Source organism: Arvicanthis niloticus, chromosome 4 (assembly GCF_011762505.2).
Source record: "Arvicanthis niloticus isolate mArvNil1 chromosome 4, mArvNil1.pat.X, whole genome shotgun sequence".
NCBI classification, from domain to species: Eukaryota; Metazoa; Chordata; class Mammalia; order Rodentia; family Muridae; genus Arvicanthis; species Arvicanthis niloticus.
Genome location: NC_047661.1, coordinates 83,821,444 through 83,837,881, shown reverse-complemented (window position 1 = coordinate 83,837,881; position 16,438 = coordinate 83,821,444). Strand labels below are relative to the sequence as shown.

Below are 16,438 nucleotides of genomic sequence, written 5' to 3'. Positions count from 1 at the left end.
AGCATCATTCTCTCTCCCTCTCTCTTTCACACATACAACATAGAGAACTAAAAGGGCAAAGCCAAATCTATGACACACTAAATACTCTGAAATTTTGCTCTCTTTTGATATACACTATAGTTAATGCCTAGATTCTAGTTTCAGCTCTACCTTGTAGCCTAGGCGCAGTCTCAAATCATGGTCTCTTTCCTGCTTATTTTAATAAAGTACAAAAAAGAAGCTTTAAGGAAGGTTGTGTGAACAGGAGAATAGTATTCACTTGTTTGCTTTAGTAGAAGGTATTTGCCAAGTCTTAGTTTTAGGTGTATAGCAGTGAGCAAACATGACAAGTTCTTACACTTCTGTGCCAGAAGTTTGTATCCTATGACCCCCATGAGGTGAGTCCAGCCTGTTATTTGCTTTTACAAAGCCTGAAACAAAACCAAAGAGTAATATCTCTTGAAGTAAAAATTTCATGAAATACAAATTTTAGCATACAAAGAAGGCTTTTGATCACAGTCATGTTTGTTCATTTTGTGGGTCAGAAAACATACATAACCAACCCTGAAGCACTGCCTCCTGCAGTAGCTGTTTGCTGGCCCTGCTCTATGCTATGTCTGTTCTTCTGGAGGAACTGGACAATAAACAGTTATGTTTAGTGATGACAAGTTCCTTGAAGAGAAACGCAGGTAAATGGGCTAGAAATGAATGGGTGGAGAGGTTATAACAGCTATAGTTTATGTAAAGTAGAACATACTGTATTAAATAGCATTAAAAGAGAACTTTTTATGGCAGTGCTGGGGATTTCTGCATGCTATACATGTACTCACCATTGAGCTAAAATAGAACTTAGTGACTATGCACCCTTTAGTCCAGTGGCTCTCAATCTTCCTGATGCTGTGACCTTTAATACAGTTCCTCATGTTGTGGGGTACCCCCCCCCACCACCGTAAAATTATTTCCACTGCTACTTCATAACTAATTTTGCTACTGTTAAGAATCATAATGCAAATAGCTGGGTCTTAGGTGACCCCTGTGAAAAGGTTATTTGACACCCCATGGATCACAACCCACATACTGAGAACCACTGTTCTAGTAGCTTTTGTTGGGGGGGTGGGGGTACTGCAAGTAGTTCTGAGACAGGTTCAAAAGCTAAGTAATAGAAAATAAGAGTTGAGGAAGAGGAGCCTGATAGGTCATTAATCAGATTTTAGTATTTAATTTAGACTGGATATATAAATTCTTACCACTTTGAGTTTGAGCTAGTTTTATGGCATTGTGTTCAAAGAGTGAAAATCAATTTAATACTTCAAAGGCTGTCAATATTCTTGATGGTCTCAGATGCTCAGAGGTTGCTTTTCTTCTATCACTTGAACTGGAATTCAATACTGCTACTTGATGTTCTTCTCGTTGTTGTTACACATGTGAGCTCTTTTCTTTAGAGAATAGAAGGGAGCTTGTGGTTAGCTTTTCTCTTTCAGTGTAATCTAACTTAGCAGCTTTTCATCATAAACAGTTCAGCATACGTAAATGAATACAGGCGGCCAGCTCTTGGTGGAGAAGTGACCATTTTACTACCTTCCTTGCTGCAGTCAGCAAGTTGACAATGCCCCACTTCAGTCTGTTGCTTTCCTTGATCTTTTTTATTTTAGGTTTGTTTTATTTGTATGAGTGTTTTTGTCTCATATAAGTACACCCCATGCATGCAATACCCACAGAGACCAAAACAGGAGCTCTGAACCCCCTGAAACTGGAGTTACAGTTGTCTCTGAGCTGCCACGTGGGTTCTGGGAACCAAACCTGGGTCCTCTACATGAATCTTAAGTGCGCTTAACCTGTGAGCCTTCTTTATTTTGTTTTTGAGACAAAGCCTCACTCTGAAGTCTAGGCTGTCCTCAAACAGCAATCCTCCTGCCTTGGCCTCCTATGTGCTGGTATTAGAGTTACAAGCCACCACATGTGGCAGCTTGGCTCTTTTTAATTTTAATGTCACTTGTCTTTTATTCACTGTCATTTATTTAATACAGTACATTCCTAATTAATTAATTTTGAGTTTTCTTTATGTGACTTTATTGCATTAGATGTTAAATCTAAGAAATTTGTAAAAAAAAATGATGAATTTTAAAAGAAAAACAATAAATGTATTTTTGTTAATATAAATAAGTTACATTTTAGCATAAATGATTAGTATTGGTGGTTTTTATAACCCTCTTCCCAAAAGGAATTACTATGAAGAGTTGCAAGTTGACATTTTGCAGCTCTTTAATATCTTCAGTTTGTTCTGACATGTTGCTTTGTACATATTGTTTCCTCCGCCCAAAATGCCCACACTTGTCTCTCTCATCTACTGAGTCTCTAAATCCAGCTCTAATGCCAATACCTGCCTTTGAAGACCAACCCCCTTCCTGTGTACATAGGTAGAACTAATGGTACCTTCCTTTATGCTCAGTTGTGCACTTAACACATACTTACTGCATGGTTGTGTGAGTGTCAAATACTTGATAGCAGTGTCGATTTCTCCACTGTAAGTCAGTTTACTGACATTTTTCTTCCTCTAGGCTGAGAGGTTAGGCTGGCTTCTAACTCAAAGAGATCCAACTGTCTCCGCCTCCTGAGTACTGGGATTAAAGGTCTGAGCTACCTCTCCACTAGCTGAAAGATGTATTTTAGGTGGTTTGTTAATCAGCATATACTTATGTTTGGAACATAAGCACTTTGCCTAACTGAGAAGAGGTTCACATTTCTGTAGTGTCATGAGAAACATACTGGCAGAAGGTGATATAACAGCTAGGCTCATTTGCCACAAATAAACAATGAAAATGGGTCCATGCTGGGCTTAGTGGCACACACCTTTAATCTCAGCACTCAGGAGGCAGAAGCAGGCAAATCTCTGTGATTCTGAAACCAGCCTGATCTACATAGTGTAATCCAGGAGAATCGGTACTGCTTAGAAAAAACAAAAAAGAAAACAGATTTTATTGTTCAAAAAGATGTACTAATTTCTTGATTTATTTATACCAGCAGTCAATGAGAATCTAATATTTTGTGTTCATCAATTGTTGCTTTATATGCTAAGGAAGATACACATTAGAAAATCATATTTCAACATTTAGTCTTTTAGGTTCTTTTATACAGTAACTCTGGCTGGCTTAGATGTGTCTATGTCACCCAGACTGTCTGAACTTGAGGTGATCCTCCTGTCTCTTCCTTCCACATGCTAGGATTATAGGATTGAGTGCCACTACATCAAAGCTACATTTAGACTATTGGCTTGTTTGTTTTGTCTTTTTTTTTTTTTTCAAGTTCTCCCGATGGTAATTTAATTTTTAAAACATTTTGTTTATTTGTTTAGAGTGGATTTATATGAGTACTTGCACACACAGAGAATAGCAGACATTTGAGGTAGTGATTCTCAGGTTCCACCATGTACATTCTGAATTCTGGGGATTGAATTCAGGTCATTAGGCTTGGCATCAAATGCCTCTACCCACTGAGCCATTTTTCTGGCTCCCATCAAGTTTGAGTAGTATAGTAGTGCCCTCAGCTTCCAGCTTAGGTTCAAAAGGCTTGTGAGACTTTTTTGGGTTTTTTGGTTGGTTGGTTGGTTGGTTGATTGGTTGGTTGGTTTTTGTGTAAGAATGGCTTGAAGGCCTGAGAGATGACCCATTGGATAGAGATAGTTGTGTACAGGCCTGACAACTTGAGTTCTTTCCTGGATCCCACAAAGAGGCAGGAAAGAACCAACTTTGGAGGGTTTTCTTCTGACCTCCCTCCACATACCTTCCATGACAAGTATGTACCTGTACATACATACACACAAAATGGTTTAGCTTTGATGTGACCATAAAGAACTTAAAATTGTATGAAGTGTGCTAATCTGGAAATAGGAGCTGTCTTACCTGTTAAACGATTGTCTTTTTTTTATCTCTGTGACTTTAACATGAATGGAACATTAAATATGGGGGGTGAGGGGAGTCTTTTGGTTTTCTTCCATAGTGTGCTAGACCTATCCTGAGAAATTCCTTTGAAGTTAGGTGTTGCTGTGACAAAATGAAACACCATAACCAAAAGCAAGTTGAGAAGGAAAAAGTTTATTTTGCTTATACTTTCACATCACAGTTAATCACTGAAGAGAAGTCAGGGCAGAGACCTGGAGACAAGACCTGGTGCAGAGGCCATAGAAGAGTGTTGTTCACTGGTTTGCTCCTCCTGATTTTTTATAGAACCAGGTAGCCCAGGGATGCTACCACCTATCATGGGCTGGGCCCTCCCTCATCAATTATTAGGGGAAAAAAAAAAAAAAAAAAAAAAAAGGCCGACAAGCTTTGCTGCAGTTCAGGGTCTTCTGGAGACATTTTCTCGGTTGGTGTTCTTTCCTAGGTGATGACTCTAGCCCAGGTCAGGTTGATAGAAACTAGCCAGCAAGGCCTACCCATTATCATTATCATTATCTCCATCATTCTGTAACTGTCAGGGATCTGACTGTAGATATTGTCAAATGGCAAATAGAAGCACAGCCAGAGGAATTCCAGGAATAAGGAAGGAAGGAAGGACCCAGAACACTCTTAGAGCATATTAATTAAAGGTTTACTATCTAGCTTTCCTCCATTTAGACTGAGCTATAGGTTAAATCAAAATTTATTCTCAGAATATAGCAATGTGAATGAACACTAAGAATAGTGTTACATAGAATTACAGTCTTATAACTGTAATTCTAGAACTTATGTGGCTGAGGCAGGAGTTCAAGCCAGTCTGAACTACATACTGAGTTTGAGGCCAGACTGCACTACTATATGAAGTCCTGTCTCAACCCCTTCTCCTTCACCCTACCACACCTCCACAAAAGAGGCCTGCAACACTACAGGTAGCCTGCTACCCTTAGGCTTACACAAAAGATAAAGTATTCATGTAGGACATGGTGGCACATACCACCACTGGGATGCAGAGGCAGGTGGATCTCTGTGAGTTTGAGACCAGCTTGATCTACATAGTGAAGTCAGGACAGCCAGGCCGTGTAGAGAAACCTGTCTTGAGGGGGGTGTTTATAACCTGATCAGAAGCAGCAAGCCTACATAAACTTGCCCTTGAAAGAACTAGAGACAGGCTATAGATAAAATGGACAGGAATGCTGGAAGGAGCACCAAACAGGAATGGCTGGTGTCTGTCTTCATAGAGACAATTGTATATATGTAAAAGGAAATCACTAAAAGTCAGGAAAGTGAAAACTTAGAATAGTCAAAATAATTATCAGAATAGCAAACTGGTCACAGCTGAAGAACATTTTAGCAAACTAAAAAATGGAGCTGCGGGAAACATGAAATGAATGGTTAACTATATAAGGAAAAAATGAGATGCAGGGTAGATCCTAACACTTGGAGAATGACTGTGAGTAGAGCACAAAAACATGGTCATGTGTCTCCATAGTGCTCTGTACCTCTGTGCACAGTTGAGTAGTACAGGTGGCAGAAGTCAGCTTTGTACTGCCTTTAAAATTGGTGACAATGCTTGATTTTCTTCATTATGTGGTTTGCTTTAGAATTCTAAAATCTTACTCTGATACTTCCAAACCTACTAATTTGGTGGTTTCTAAGAAACTGAGTGTTGAGTTTTGTCTTTTTTTTTTCCCAGTAAAATTTGGGAGGATCATATGACTTTGCTGTTTTTTTGCCGAGTGGAGTGGTTCTAAGACTGGGTTTCACAGTGTAGTCCTGGCTGTCCTGAAACTCACTCTTTAGACCAGGCTGGCCTCAAACTCAAGAGACCCACCTGTGAGCTCTGTTGCCCTCTTCTGGCCTCCTTAGCCTCCTATGGGACTGTAAACCATGCCAGGAAGCTTGGTAAAGTAGAGCAGTTATGAGAACCAGAGACTGGGAGACTCGGCTACACCCCACTCTGTGCCAGATTCCTGGCCTGCAACACGTGCCACACTCCCGACATAAGGAAACATGACTGTGGTCACCTAGACCCAGAACAGAGTTCTCCATGCTAATGAAGTACCTATAGGCCCTGAGGGTTTATCCAATAAGCTTCCCTTCCCCAGATATTCCTCCCTGCAACAGATATTTAATTTTAGGTCCACCCTGAGAAGTTGGTACTGTACAGTATGCATCCATTTTCCATGATTGAACAGTCAATCACCATGGGGAGCATAGGGCTTCCAGCCACAACCACAGCCAAGCTAAGGACAATCACCGCTGACCTAAACTGGAGCTTCCCTTTCCCCCGGCCCCAGGCTAGACACCATCCCCAGCCCACACACCTGACTTCGCTCCCAACTCCTTGTGACTCAACGACACCTAGATGTCCAGGTGTTTGGGATGCGCACACACACACACACACCCCACCCCCTTCTCCCCGTCCTTGACCTGTGGATTGCAATCAAACTCCTGAGCAGCATAAAATTTTATTTTATGTTTAAGGGAAAAAATTAAGATAAACATCATTTTAATGGTTTGTTATTTGCATTTACATGTTATTTTTTAAAATTATTTGTCTTGGGGCTGGGGAAATGGCTCAGGGGTTGAGAGCACTGACAGCTCTTCCAGAGGTCCTGAGCTTGATTCCCAGCAACCACATGGTGGCTCACAACCATCTGTAATGGGATCTGATGTCCTCTTCTGGTGTGTCTGAAGACAATGACAGTGTACACATATGCATAAAATAAATTTTCAAAAATCTTTTAAAAAATTATTTGTCTTGTTGGCCTTCTTTTTGTGGGGTGGGAGGTAGATAGTCCTGTTATCTGCCCAGGCTGACCTTAAACTCAAGATCTACTTGTGTCTTTTAAGTGCTAGGATTAGATGATGCCTGGCTATAAACAGCTGTATGTTTCCCTTCACAATACATTTACTATAAATTTTATTTTTCTTTAGGTACGCATAGCCGCTAAATTCATCACCCATGCACCCCCAGGGGAGTTTAATGAAGTATTCAATGGTAAGTTAAGATTAATATTGAGCTGTTGTGAGTACTCCTTAATCACTGTCACTATTTAGCTTTCTCCCTTTTTTCTTGTTAAATTTTTATTTCATTTATTTATTTGGGGGAGGGGGGCAATTTGTGAGAATCAGTTCTTTCTTCTACCACATGTGTCCTGAGAACTGAACTCAGGTCCCCAAGCCTAGCAGCAAGCTCCGAGTTAGCTCGCTAGCCCTTTTTCTCTTTAAATTTTGTGGCTCAGGCTAGACTTGAGTGACTTGGGTGCTAGAACATGGACATGCACCAACACACTTACTTAGTGAGTGCTTACTCTGTTATAACCTTTGCTAAAGAAATCAACATTCAGAGACATTGAAATAATTTAAGGCAACTCAGCTGCTGAATGTAAGTTAAGATTCAGTTCTAGGTTTAAGTCAAATACTTAGCTTTGCCTAACCTAATCAATTAGGATATCGCTCTCAGATAAGGAAAAATTTCAGATAGCTGTCATACGGCTCACATCTATAGTTCCAGCCCTGGAGCAGCCCTGAGGCTAGAAGAAAGAAGATTGCTGCTAGCTCCAGTACAACCTGAACTTACGGCTGTCTCAAAACTAAAAATAAATGAATAGAGATTTAACGTAGCTTCATATTTTAAAGGAATGACAATAAATTGACTTTTCAAATTTATTACTTTTTTATTCTTCTTGTGCCATTTAGTTTTATTATGAAAGGTAAAAGTTTCCATTTCTACTGCCTTTCCTCAAGTCCTGTACACAGGATGTTTCCCAGGATGTGTGTGGCTGAATTTGAGATTGCATCTGAACTTTATTAACTTCAGATGGCACACACCTTCAGTACTAGAGCTTGGGAGGTAGAGGCAGGCAGATCTGTGGGCTTGAGGCCAGCCTGGTCTACAGAGTTCAGGACAGCCAGGGCTACATAGAGAAACCCTATCTCAGAAAACAAAACAAACAAATTCAAATTCACCAAGAAATGGTGGCCCATGCCTGTAATCTCAGTACACCCAGGAGGCTGAAGCAGGAGAGTTATTCTCATTCAGGCCAGCCTGTATAGAATGTGTATAGAATGAACCTTTGTTTAAAAAACAAAAATCAGAAAAAAATATTAAATAAATTTACAGACTGACCTTTATCATCCCCTCAATATTAAGTAAATGTGATATATGCCCGTAATCCCAGCACTTGGGGTGCTGATACAGGAGGATTGCAAATTGAGGGAAACCTAGACTACATAGTAAGACCTGGTCTCAAAACTAAAGAGAGAGAAAAAGAGAGAGAGAGTGGGGGGAGAGAGAGGGCGCGCTAGCTAGATATCTTGGTTTTCAGATGGTTTTTCTGTGCCAGGTATGGTGGTATACACCTATAATCCCAGCATTTGGAAGGTGGAAGCAGGAGGATCAAAAGCTCAGAGTCCTGCTCAGCATGGTGGCACATGACTTTAATACCAGCACAAGCAGGTGGATCTCTGTGCCTTTGATCATAGCCTTGGCTAGACAGTGAGTTCCAGGGCAGCCAAGAAAGAGAGAAGGGGGGGGGGGGGACAAAAAGTTGTCCTAGCCTTAGCTACAAAGGAACTTTAAAGCCAGCTCAGAGACTCTTGTCTCAAATAAATTAAGAAAAATGCCCTAATGTAGCTCAGTTGGTAGAGGGTCTACTTAGCATGCACGAACCCCTAGATTTAGTCCCTATCATGGCATAAACTGGGCATGGTGAGCAAGGTCATTTGTAGATGCTACATGAAGGGAGTTTCAGTCCAACCTGAGTTTGAGAGCCTGTCAAGAAGGAGTGAAAGGGGATCAGGAAAGAGATAAATAATTCCTTGAGAATTTTTGTTGGGTTATTATAGCAGACAATTCTGTAGGAACTATGAACATTAGTGGCCATTCCTCAGTACCATGTTTAGAGTTTCCACACATAGAATATAACTGAAGATTCGTCTTGCAAACCACAAATTTTAAAAATGCATTCTAGAAATGGGCTAAAGTTTCTTGAGTTTGTTCTGTACTCAATATTCCAATGCTTTCCTCCTTAGATGTCCGGCTACTGCTTAATAATGACAATCTTCTCAGGGAAGGGGCAGCACAGTAAGTACCTCTTAAATCCACAGGTGGGGGTATAGCTCAGCAACAGCTCAAGTAGCCTGTGCAACGTACTCAGTATTGTTCAGCACTGCAAACCAACAGTGCTGCTCTAACAGTGGAGAAGCAGGTGACAGGAAATAAAGCAGTTAGTCTCTGTGGTTTTTGTTATAGCTATGACCATGTGTTTGAGGTAATAAAAGTGTGTGTGTGTGTGTGTGTGTGTGTGTGTGTGTTTATTACTCCATGGTCAGCAGTGTTTAGTCCATAGTCCATGGTCATATTGATTCTGACCCCAGATAAGATAGATCATCATGATGTCACAAACATGTGACAGAGATTTTGTACCTAATGGCAAACAGGCAGGCAGGGCTTGGGACAAGATACAGCCCAAGGAATGTCCTAGTGACCTACCTTTTCCAGCTAGGGCCTATCTCCTTAAGTTTCTAGAACCTCCTAAAATCATTACCAGCTGGAGACCAGGCCTCCAAAACCAAGCCTAGCCAGACAGTCTCTTTAGCTATAGAAAAATGTTTTAAGAGCTGTTGCCTAGGAAATAATTGAGAACCTTTTGTGGTAATACTTCATATCCAAACTATTAAGTCTTGTTTATTTTCTTTCTCTTTCTTTTTAAATTTTATTTTTAGTAGAAGAAATATGTTCCTTCAAAAATATTGGCTTCCTTAAAACTTAATATAGTTTTAAAGCAGAATTTTTGTAGTTCATATAGAATTTTTTTAGTTTAGAGAGCCAGGGTCTCATTCTGTAAGTGTAGCTGATCGGAACTTGCTATGTAGACCAGGCTGGCCTCAAACTTGGTCTCAAAGCAATCTTGCCTCTGCTTCTGCCCTTGACCCCTCTCTGCCCCATCTCCCCACCAAACCCCACTTCTGCCTCTGCTATGCTAAGATTACAGGTGTGCGCCACCATGCCTAGACATAGTATGAATTTTTGTTAAACTACTATTTGTAGAAATATTAGCCAGCCATTAAAGATTGATGAAGCTTCTAGAAAAATAGGACTAATTATAGGATAAACTCATGATTATTTTTCCTGGTCACTGAATCCTTATTCGGTAATAGGCTAACTAATCTTCCTAAAATACCATTTCTAGCCAGGTAAAGTGGTGTTTGTTTAATCCTCACATTTATAAGACAACCAAGAGGATCAGGAGCCGAAGGCCAACCTCAGCTACATAGCAAGTTCTAGGCAAACAAGACAAGTGAGATGTCATACAGACAAAAAAATAATTATTTTCATTTCTCTTTATCCTAAGAAAATGTATAGTGGTAAAGCTTGTTGGTTTGAAGTTCTGTTTTGTTTGTTGTTGATTCTTCTAGAATCAATGTGAACAGCGTGGCTTTCAAGAGCCCCTGTTATCTGGCTTTGTCAGTATTCTGTTCTACCCAAAGTTTTGTATCAGTTACTATCTACCCAACTGCCCAAAGTCTCTCCGTAAAGAGGAAACCTGAATGGGATATTGCTGAAAAGAGTGAAAAGTATCATAAAATTGTTCTGGTATGCTATATAATCTGCTTAATTTTGGATATAGAAATTTTTTATGGTTGTTACCTAGTAACCAATCATCTGCCCTGCCTATGCTGCATTTGTGACTGGACTCTGTTAATCTAGGATTTCTAGACCATCACTGTGATTCTCATCTTGAATGATTGTCTAGTTATAATTACTGAGCAAACTAAGGAACACATTGAAAATACTCTGTATATCTTCTTGACAAATTACCACTAATACTGGGGTAAAATGCCCTGAAAAGTATTTGGAGACAAGCATGGTATTGCAGTTCCCAGCATTTGGTAGGTAAAACAGGATGATTAACGTGTGTTCAAGGTTAGGAGGCTACAGAGTGAAAACACAGTGCTTCTCAGCCTTCCTAATGCTACAACCCCTTAATATAGTTTCTAATTGTGTAGTGACCCCAACCATAAAATTATTTTTATTGCTTCTTCCTAACAATAATTTTGCTAATGTTTTGAATTATAATGTAAATTTCTGGTATGTAGATGGTATTAAGAGACCCCTGTGTGTGCATGCACACAGGTTGAAAAATGCTGCTCTAACTCAAATTCCCTGATTTCTAGTTAGGAACCCAGTTATGTCAATACAGAGTTCAGATGCTTTGGCTGTTTTAATTACACCCACAGACACTAAAGCTCTGTGTGCATGTGAGTGAGTGTGTGTGTGTGTGTGTGTGTGTGTGTGTGTGTGTGTGTGTGTGTTTAAAATTTTTTGCTGATTTCTTAGGAAACCTACTTAGTAAAGAAGTTTTGTTTTTTCTCCTGAGCCCATGTATTTAAATTTTTTATGGGGATAAAAAATTCTCTTTTATCTGGGCAGTGATGGTGCATACCTTTAATCCCAACACTAGGTGGGCAAAGACAGATAGATCTCTGAGTGTAAGGTCAGCCTAGTCTACAGAGTAAGTTCCAGAACAGCCAAGGTTGCACAGAGAAGCCCTGTCTAGAGAAAAAGGGAAGAAAGGAAGAAAAGTTGACTTTTATTTCTGTAATGAAATGTTCTTGACCAGACTGTTGTTGGTGCTGTTTCAGTGATGCTTGCCATTATTGTTGCTTTCTGTATAAGCTGAAAGAAGCTTTATTATAGCTGGTAAAGATAATACATTAGATCAGCCTAGGATTTACTTTCTTTTTTATATTTTGGTGTCAGTGGTTCTAACAACAGTACCATTCCCTGATAGTGCCTAGCACTTGTAGTATAAGTCGGTTATTAAGGGTCACATTAAAGAGTGAGTTTCATTTTGAATGAGATGACATGGTTAAGTTAAACAGAATGACGTGGTAAGACTTGAGGTTTAAGAGTAGTCACCAGCTCTGTATTCTAATAACTTTGTAAGTGGGCAGAGGCTGAACTGAGGCAAGGCAATAGTTAAGAGTAGAAGTGGTGGACCTGGGGAGTAAGATTCTGGTTATACTTCTCATAAATCTGGTGGGTTGGAAATGAAGTGTCAGAGAAAGAAAAGTTAAGGATGGTTCCAAAGTGTTTGGATTAAAGTAGCTGGTAAAGTGGAGATACTATTTACATTTTCAATTCTTTTTTTAAATAGTGCATTTGCCCAGTATAACATGGATCAGTTCACACCTGTGAAGATAGAAGGCTACGAAGACCAGGTAATGGCGGCCTGTTCCATAGTCTGTGCTTGGCAGGTAGTAGAGATGTAAAAGTCAAAGCAGCTAGGAAATTGGCTGTGAATATATTTATTTATGTCTTTGATTTTTAAAATAGTCTGCATATTAGAAAATTCTTCTTTCTGGTAATACCAAGTAGGTTTCCCACCCCATCCCATAGGAAAACAGAATGCCATTGACTTGACATGTAGCTCCGTCATAGCTGTGTATATGTAGCCCTGGTTACATACAGAGAGGTGCAGAGAGAGTCTAACAAAACCACTGGAGACATCAATTATGATTAGCCTAGGTTACCGGAGGAATCTGCTAGGAGATAGATAGGGACAAGAAAAAGATTTCATTTCATACATTTTTGGACCATGTAGCTTTACTCACCATAATACAATGGCCCTGGAAAGTTTCATCAAGTATGTGAAAATGAATACATGAAAGTTGGTATTATAGCTAGGAATATATACACATGGATAATACATTAGATAGAAATCAAGATATAAAGGGTATTGTTGGGCGGAGGAAAAGATTGTTTTATTTTTATGAGAACAAAAATGATACATGGTTTAAAAATCAATGTGAAAAAGAAATTAAAAGTTAACTTTCTTGGGATATTTATTATTTCTGTTTTGCAAAACATGATAAGAATTGTCTTTTTATAGAATTACTTATATTTGTAATTCTTCTCTGGAAGGTGTTAATTACAGAGCATGGTGACCTTGGTAACAGCAGATTTTTAGATCCAAGAAACAAAATTTCCTTTAAGTTTGATCATTTACGGAAAGAAGCAAGTGACCCGCAGCCAGAGGATGTGGATGGAGGCTTGAAGTCTTGGAGGGAATCGTGTGACAGTGCTCTAAGAGCCTATGTGAAAGATCATTATTCCAACGGCTTCTGTACTGTTAAGTATCTGCCTGTTCCTCACAGAACTGTTTGAAGTTACTTTTCTTACATTAATCTTATCTTTTTGAACATTTGGCCCACCAGACTTTACTTTTTTTCTCTTGGTTATTGTCATCTCTGTATTTTATTCCTTAAATAATGTCTAAAGCAATATAAACATTTGAAAATTTCTCTTTTAAAGATTTACTGTTACTGTTTTTTAATTATGTAAGAGTGGAGGCAGGGGTGCATGGAGACACAGGTAGGGGCCCTGGAGGCTAGAGACATTTGATCCCCATTTGATCCCCTGAAAATGCACTCACAGATGTTTGAGCCACCTGACATGGATTCTAGGGTTTGAATCCAGGTCCTCTGCTAAAGTAGTACATGCTCCTAATTACTGAGTCATTTCTCCAGCCCTAGAAATTTTCTTTTTAAAATCTCAGTACATAACAGTTTAAAATATCCATATATTATATTTTATATTTCTCTTACTTACTCACAATAAATCACTTCTACCCATCAAAAAGGTTTTGGTTTTTTTTTTTTTGGGGGGGGGGTTATCATCAAAAAGTTTTTAAAGCCAGGTTGGATGGTATACTTGTAATCTTACAACATTTGGAAAGTAGGACCAGGGCCATCAAGAGTTCCAGGTCATTGTCCACTCTACAGAGAGCTAAAGGACTATGAGATGTCTGCTGAAATTGGGGAGTAGGTGGTGGAATTTATAGTTGGTTGTATCATGCTTAGCTTTATTGTGTTTTAGGGGGGTTGTGTGTTTGTTTGTTTTTAAGTAAAGACTGAACCTAGGAACTGGCACATGCTAGGCAAACATTCTGCCACTTAGCTGTATCCCCAATTGTCATTGTAGTTTTTGTTTTGAATCAGGGTCACTAAGTTACCCAGGCTATCCTTGAAACTTATTCTATAGTCTAGGTTGACACTGACTCTTTAGTCTTTCTGACTAAGAGCCCCAAGAAGCTGGGAATCCAGGCTTGCACAGGCCTGACTGCATTTTTACCTTTGTAGGTAATAAATAAAAATTTATGTTCATAGGATATATAGCATGATGTTTTGAAATATACCTTGTGGTATGACTAAGTTGAGTGTAGAAACTTGGGATATATTAACTTTCCCCCTGATTTGTTTGTTAGATGGGGCCTCAGTCTGGAATCTACTCTGGCCTTGAACTTGAGATGCTCCTCCTTCCTAAGACTGTATGTGTACTGGTATTTCAGGCTTCATTCACCACACCTGACTATAGTGTGTGCACATACACAATCTACTCTCAGCAATCTTTAAATATACAGTACATAGTTACTAGTTAGACTTTTAAACCTGTAGTGATGACAAGTTTAATAGAGTTAGAGTTAGTTAAGAGCACTATGGAGTCTTGAGTGGTTTAAATCCTAACCCAGTCACTTAACTAGTTGTGTGGCCTTAGGTATAAATTATCTAGCATCTCCATGCTTCAGTTTCTTCATTTGCATAATAAAACATAGTGTTATTATGAGGATTCCATAAGTTACTGAAAGATATTAGGACTGTATCTGGCTTAATGTAAGCTATACATAAGTGTATGGTGGTATTATTCTTACATGTTTTATCTTTTCTAAATAATAGAGAAAACACATCATTGTAGCTAAGTACAGATTTCCTTTTCAGACATTTTTTTAGGAAAAGAGACAACACGTTCTCATAGAAATCAGCTGGCCAATCTAAAGATACTTTAAATTTCCTTTTTTGGGGGGAGGGGGGAGTTCGAGACAGGGTTTCTCTGTGTAACCCTGGCTGTCCTGGAACTCACTCTGTAGACCAGGCTGTCCTCAAACTCAGAAATCCGCCTGCCTCTGCCTCCCAAGTGCTAGGATCAAAGGCTTGCACCACCACTGCCCGGCTTTTACCATTATTTTGATTCAAAGTTTATCCACATTTTTGTTTCTTTTTGGGATAGGGTCTCACTGTGCAGCTTTAACTGGGCTGGAACTCACTATGTAGACTAGACTGATCTCAGATTCAGAGATCTTACCTGCCTCTGCCTCCTTCATGCTGGGAGTGAAGCCTTGTACCACCCTACCTGGTAGTTTACATTTTTAGTTTGGAGAGCTCAATACCTAAGAACCCTATTGATACTTTTTTTTCTTTTTTTTTTTTCTTTCTTTTTTTTTTTGTTTTTTTTTGTTTTGTTTTGTTTTTGGTTTTGGTTTTTTTTTTTTTTGGTTTTTTTTTTTGTTGTTGTTTTGTTTTTGTTTTTTTGTTTGTTTTGTTTTGTTTTGGTTTTTTTGGTTTGGTTTTTCGAGACAGGGTTTCTCTGTGTAGTCCTGGCTGTCCTGGAACTCACTCTGTAGACCAGGCTGGCCTCGAACTCAGAAATCCGCCTGCCTCTGCCTCCCAAGTGCTGGGATTAAAGGTGTGAGCCACCACCGCCCGGCTTTTTTTCATTTTTTTAGTTACATGAGCTACAGAAGGTGATATAATTTCCCCAATGCAGCCTACAGTATCCTAGTAACCTTCATCCTTAGCATCCTTAGAAACCCCTAATTTTGTCTCACTCTGTGTTATGTTTTCTGTACAATGTGTTCCAGACATTTTCTATTATCAGATGAACATCTAACCTCCTACATCTAATTAAAACTGAGACTGGCTGTTTCTCCATACTTAGAAACCTTAGTCTTCCTTTCTTTATACTTTTTTTTTTGGTTATTTTGTTTGTTTACATTTCAAATTGTCCCCCTTCCCCATTCCCCTCTGCAAGCCCCCTCTCCCATCCCCCTCCCTTTCTATTGTACTTGAATCTGAGGCAGAAGGATCCTTGTTCTTAATTTTATACTGTTCTGTATCTTCAGGGTGGCTTTGTGTACTTTGTTTTCTATTCTGATGTATTCCCTATTACTTAGGTATAAAGTCTTGTTTTTCTTTTTGGAACAGTCTTATGTTGGCTTCCTTCCATCTTCCTGTTTCTACTTCCCAGGTGCTGGGATTAAAAGCATGTGCCGCCATGCCTGAATTAGAAATAGTTCTCTCTCTTTCTTACCATTAAAGGGAAGTAAAGCTGTGTCAATCACATTAATTCCTGTAAATTACTTCTGTTTCTTTAAGTTCCCCCTTTGTACCTCTTGCTTTTTCCTTCCCCTAGGTTTGCACTGTGTCCCACCAGGAAATCAAGGACATTTTTTCCTGTTGGTGTATTTATTCACTAGCAGTGCAAATCTGAACCTTTGACTTTTCACTGTCTTTACCACTCTGTACAGATAATGAGCCAGCATTGTCTTCTGGGTCCTTAATTTCTATATGGTATTTCACACTAAGCCCAGCTGCCTGCTTCCATAAATAATCTTTTGTGTAGGTTGCCTTGTCAGCACCCATCAATTCTAGTTACTCCTTAGCTGTTGAATGAAGCCTAA

General features: G+C 39.3%; 1 protein-coding gene across 1 annotated transcript in view; it reads left to right on the top strand.

Annotated features, from left to right (window-relative positions):
* The window catches only part of Capza1 (capping actin protein of muscle Z-line subunit alpha 1), a 48,138-nt gene that overhangs the window by 18,342 nt on the left and 13,358 nt on the right, over positions 1–16,438 (top strand). Inside the window, exons 2-5 of the mRNA XM_034499573.2 lie at positions 6,852–6,915; positions 8,952–9,003; positions 12,080–12,143; positions 12,847–13,053. Coding sequence (XP_034355464.1) covers positions 6,852–6,915; positions 8,952–9,003; positions 12,080–12,143; positions 12,847–13,053 — 387 coding nt within the window. The remainder of the gene's footprint in view (positions 1–6,851; positions 6,916–8,951; positions 9,004–12,079; positions 12,144–12,846; positions 13,054–16,438) is intronic.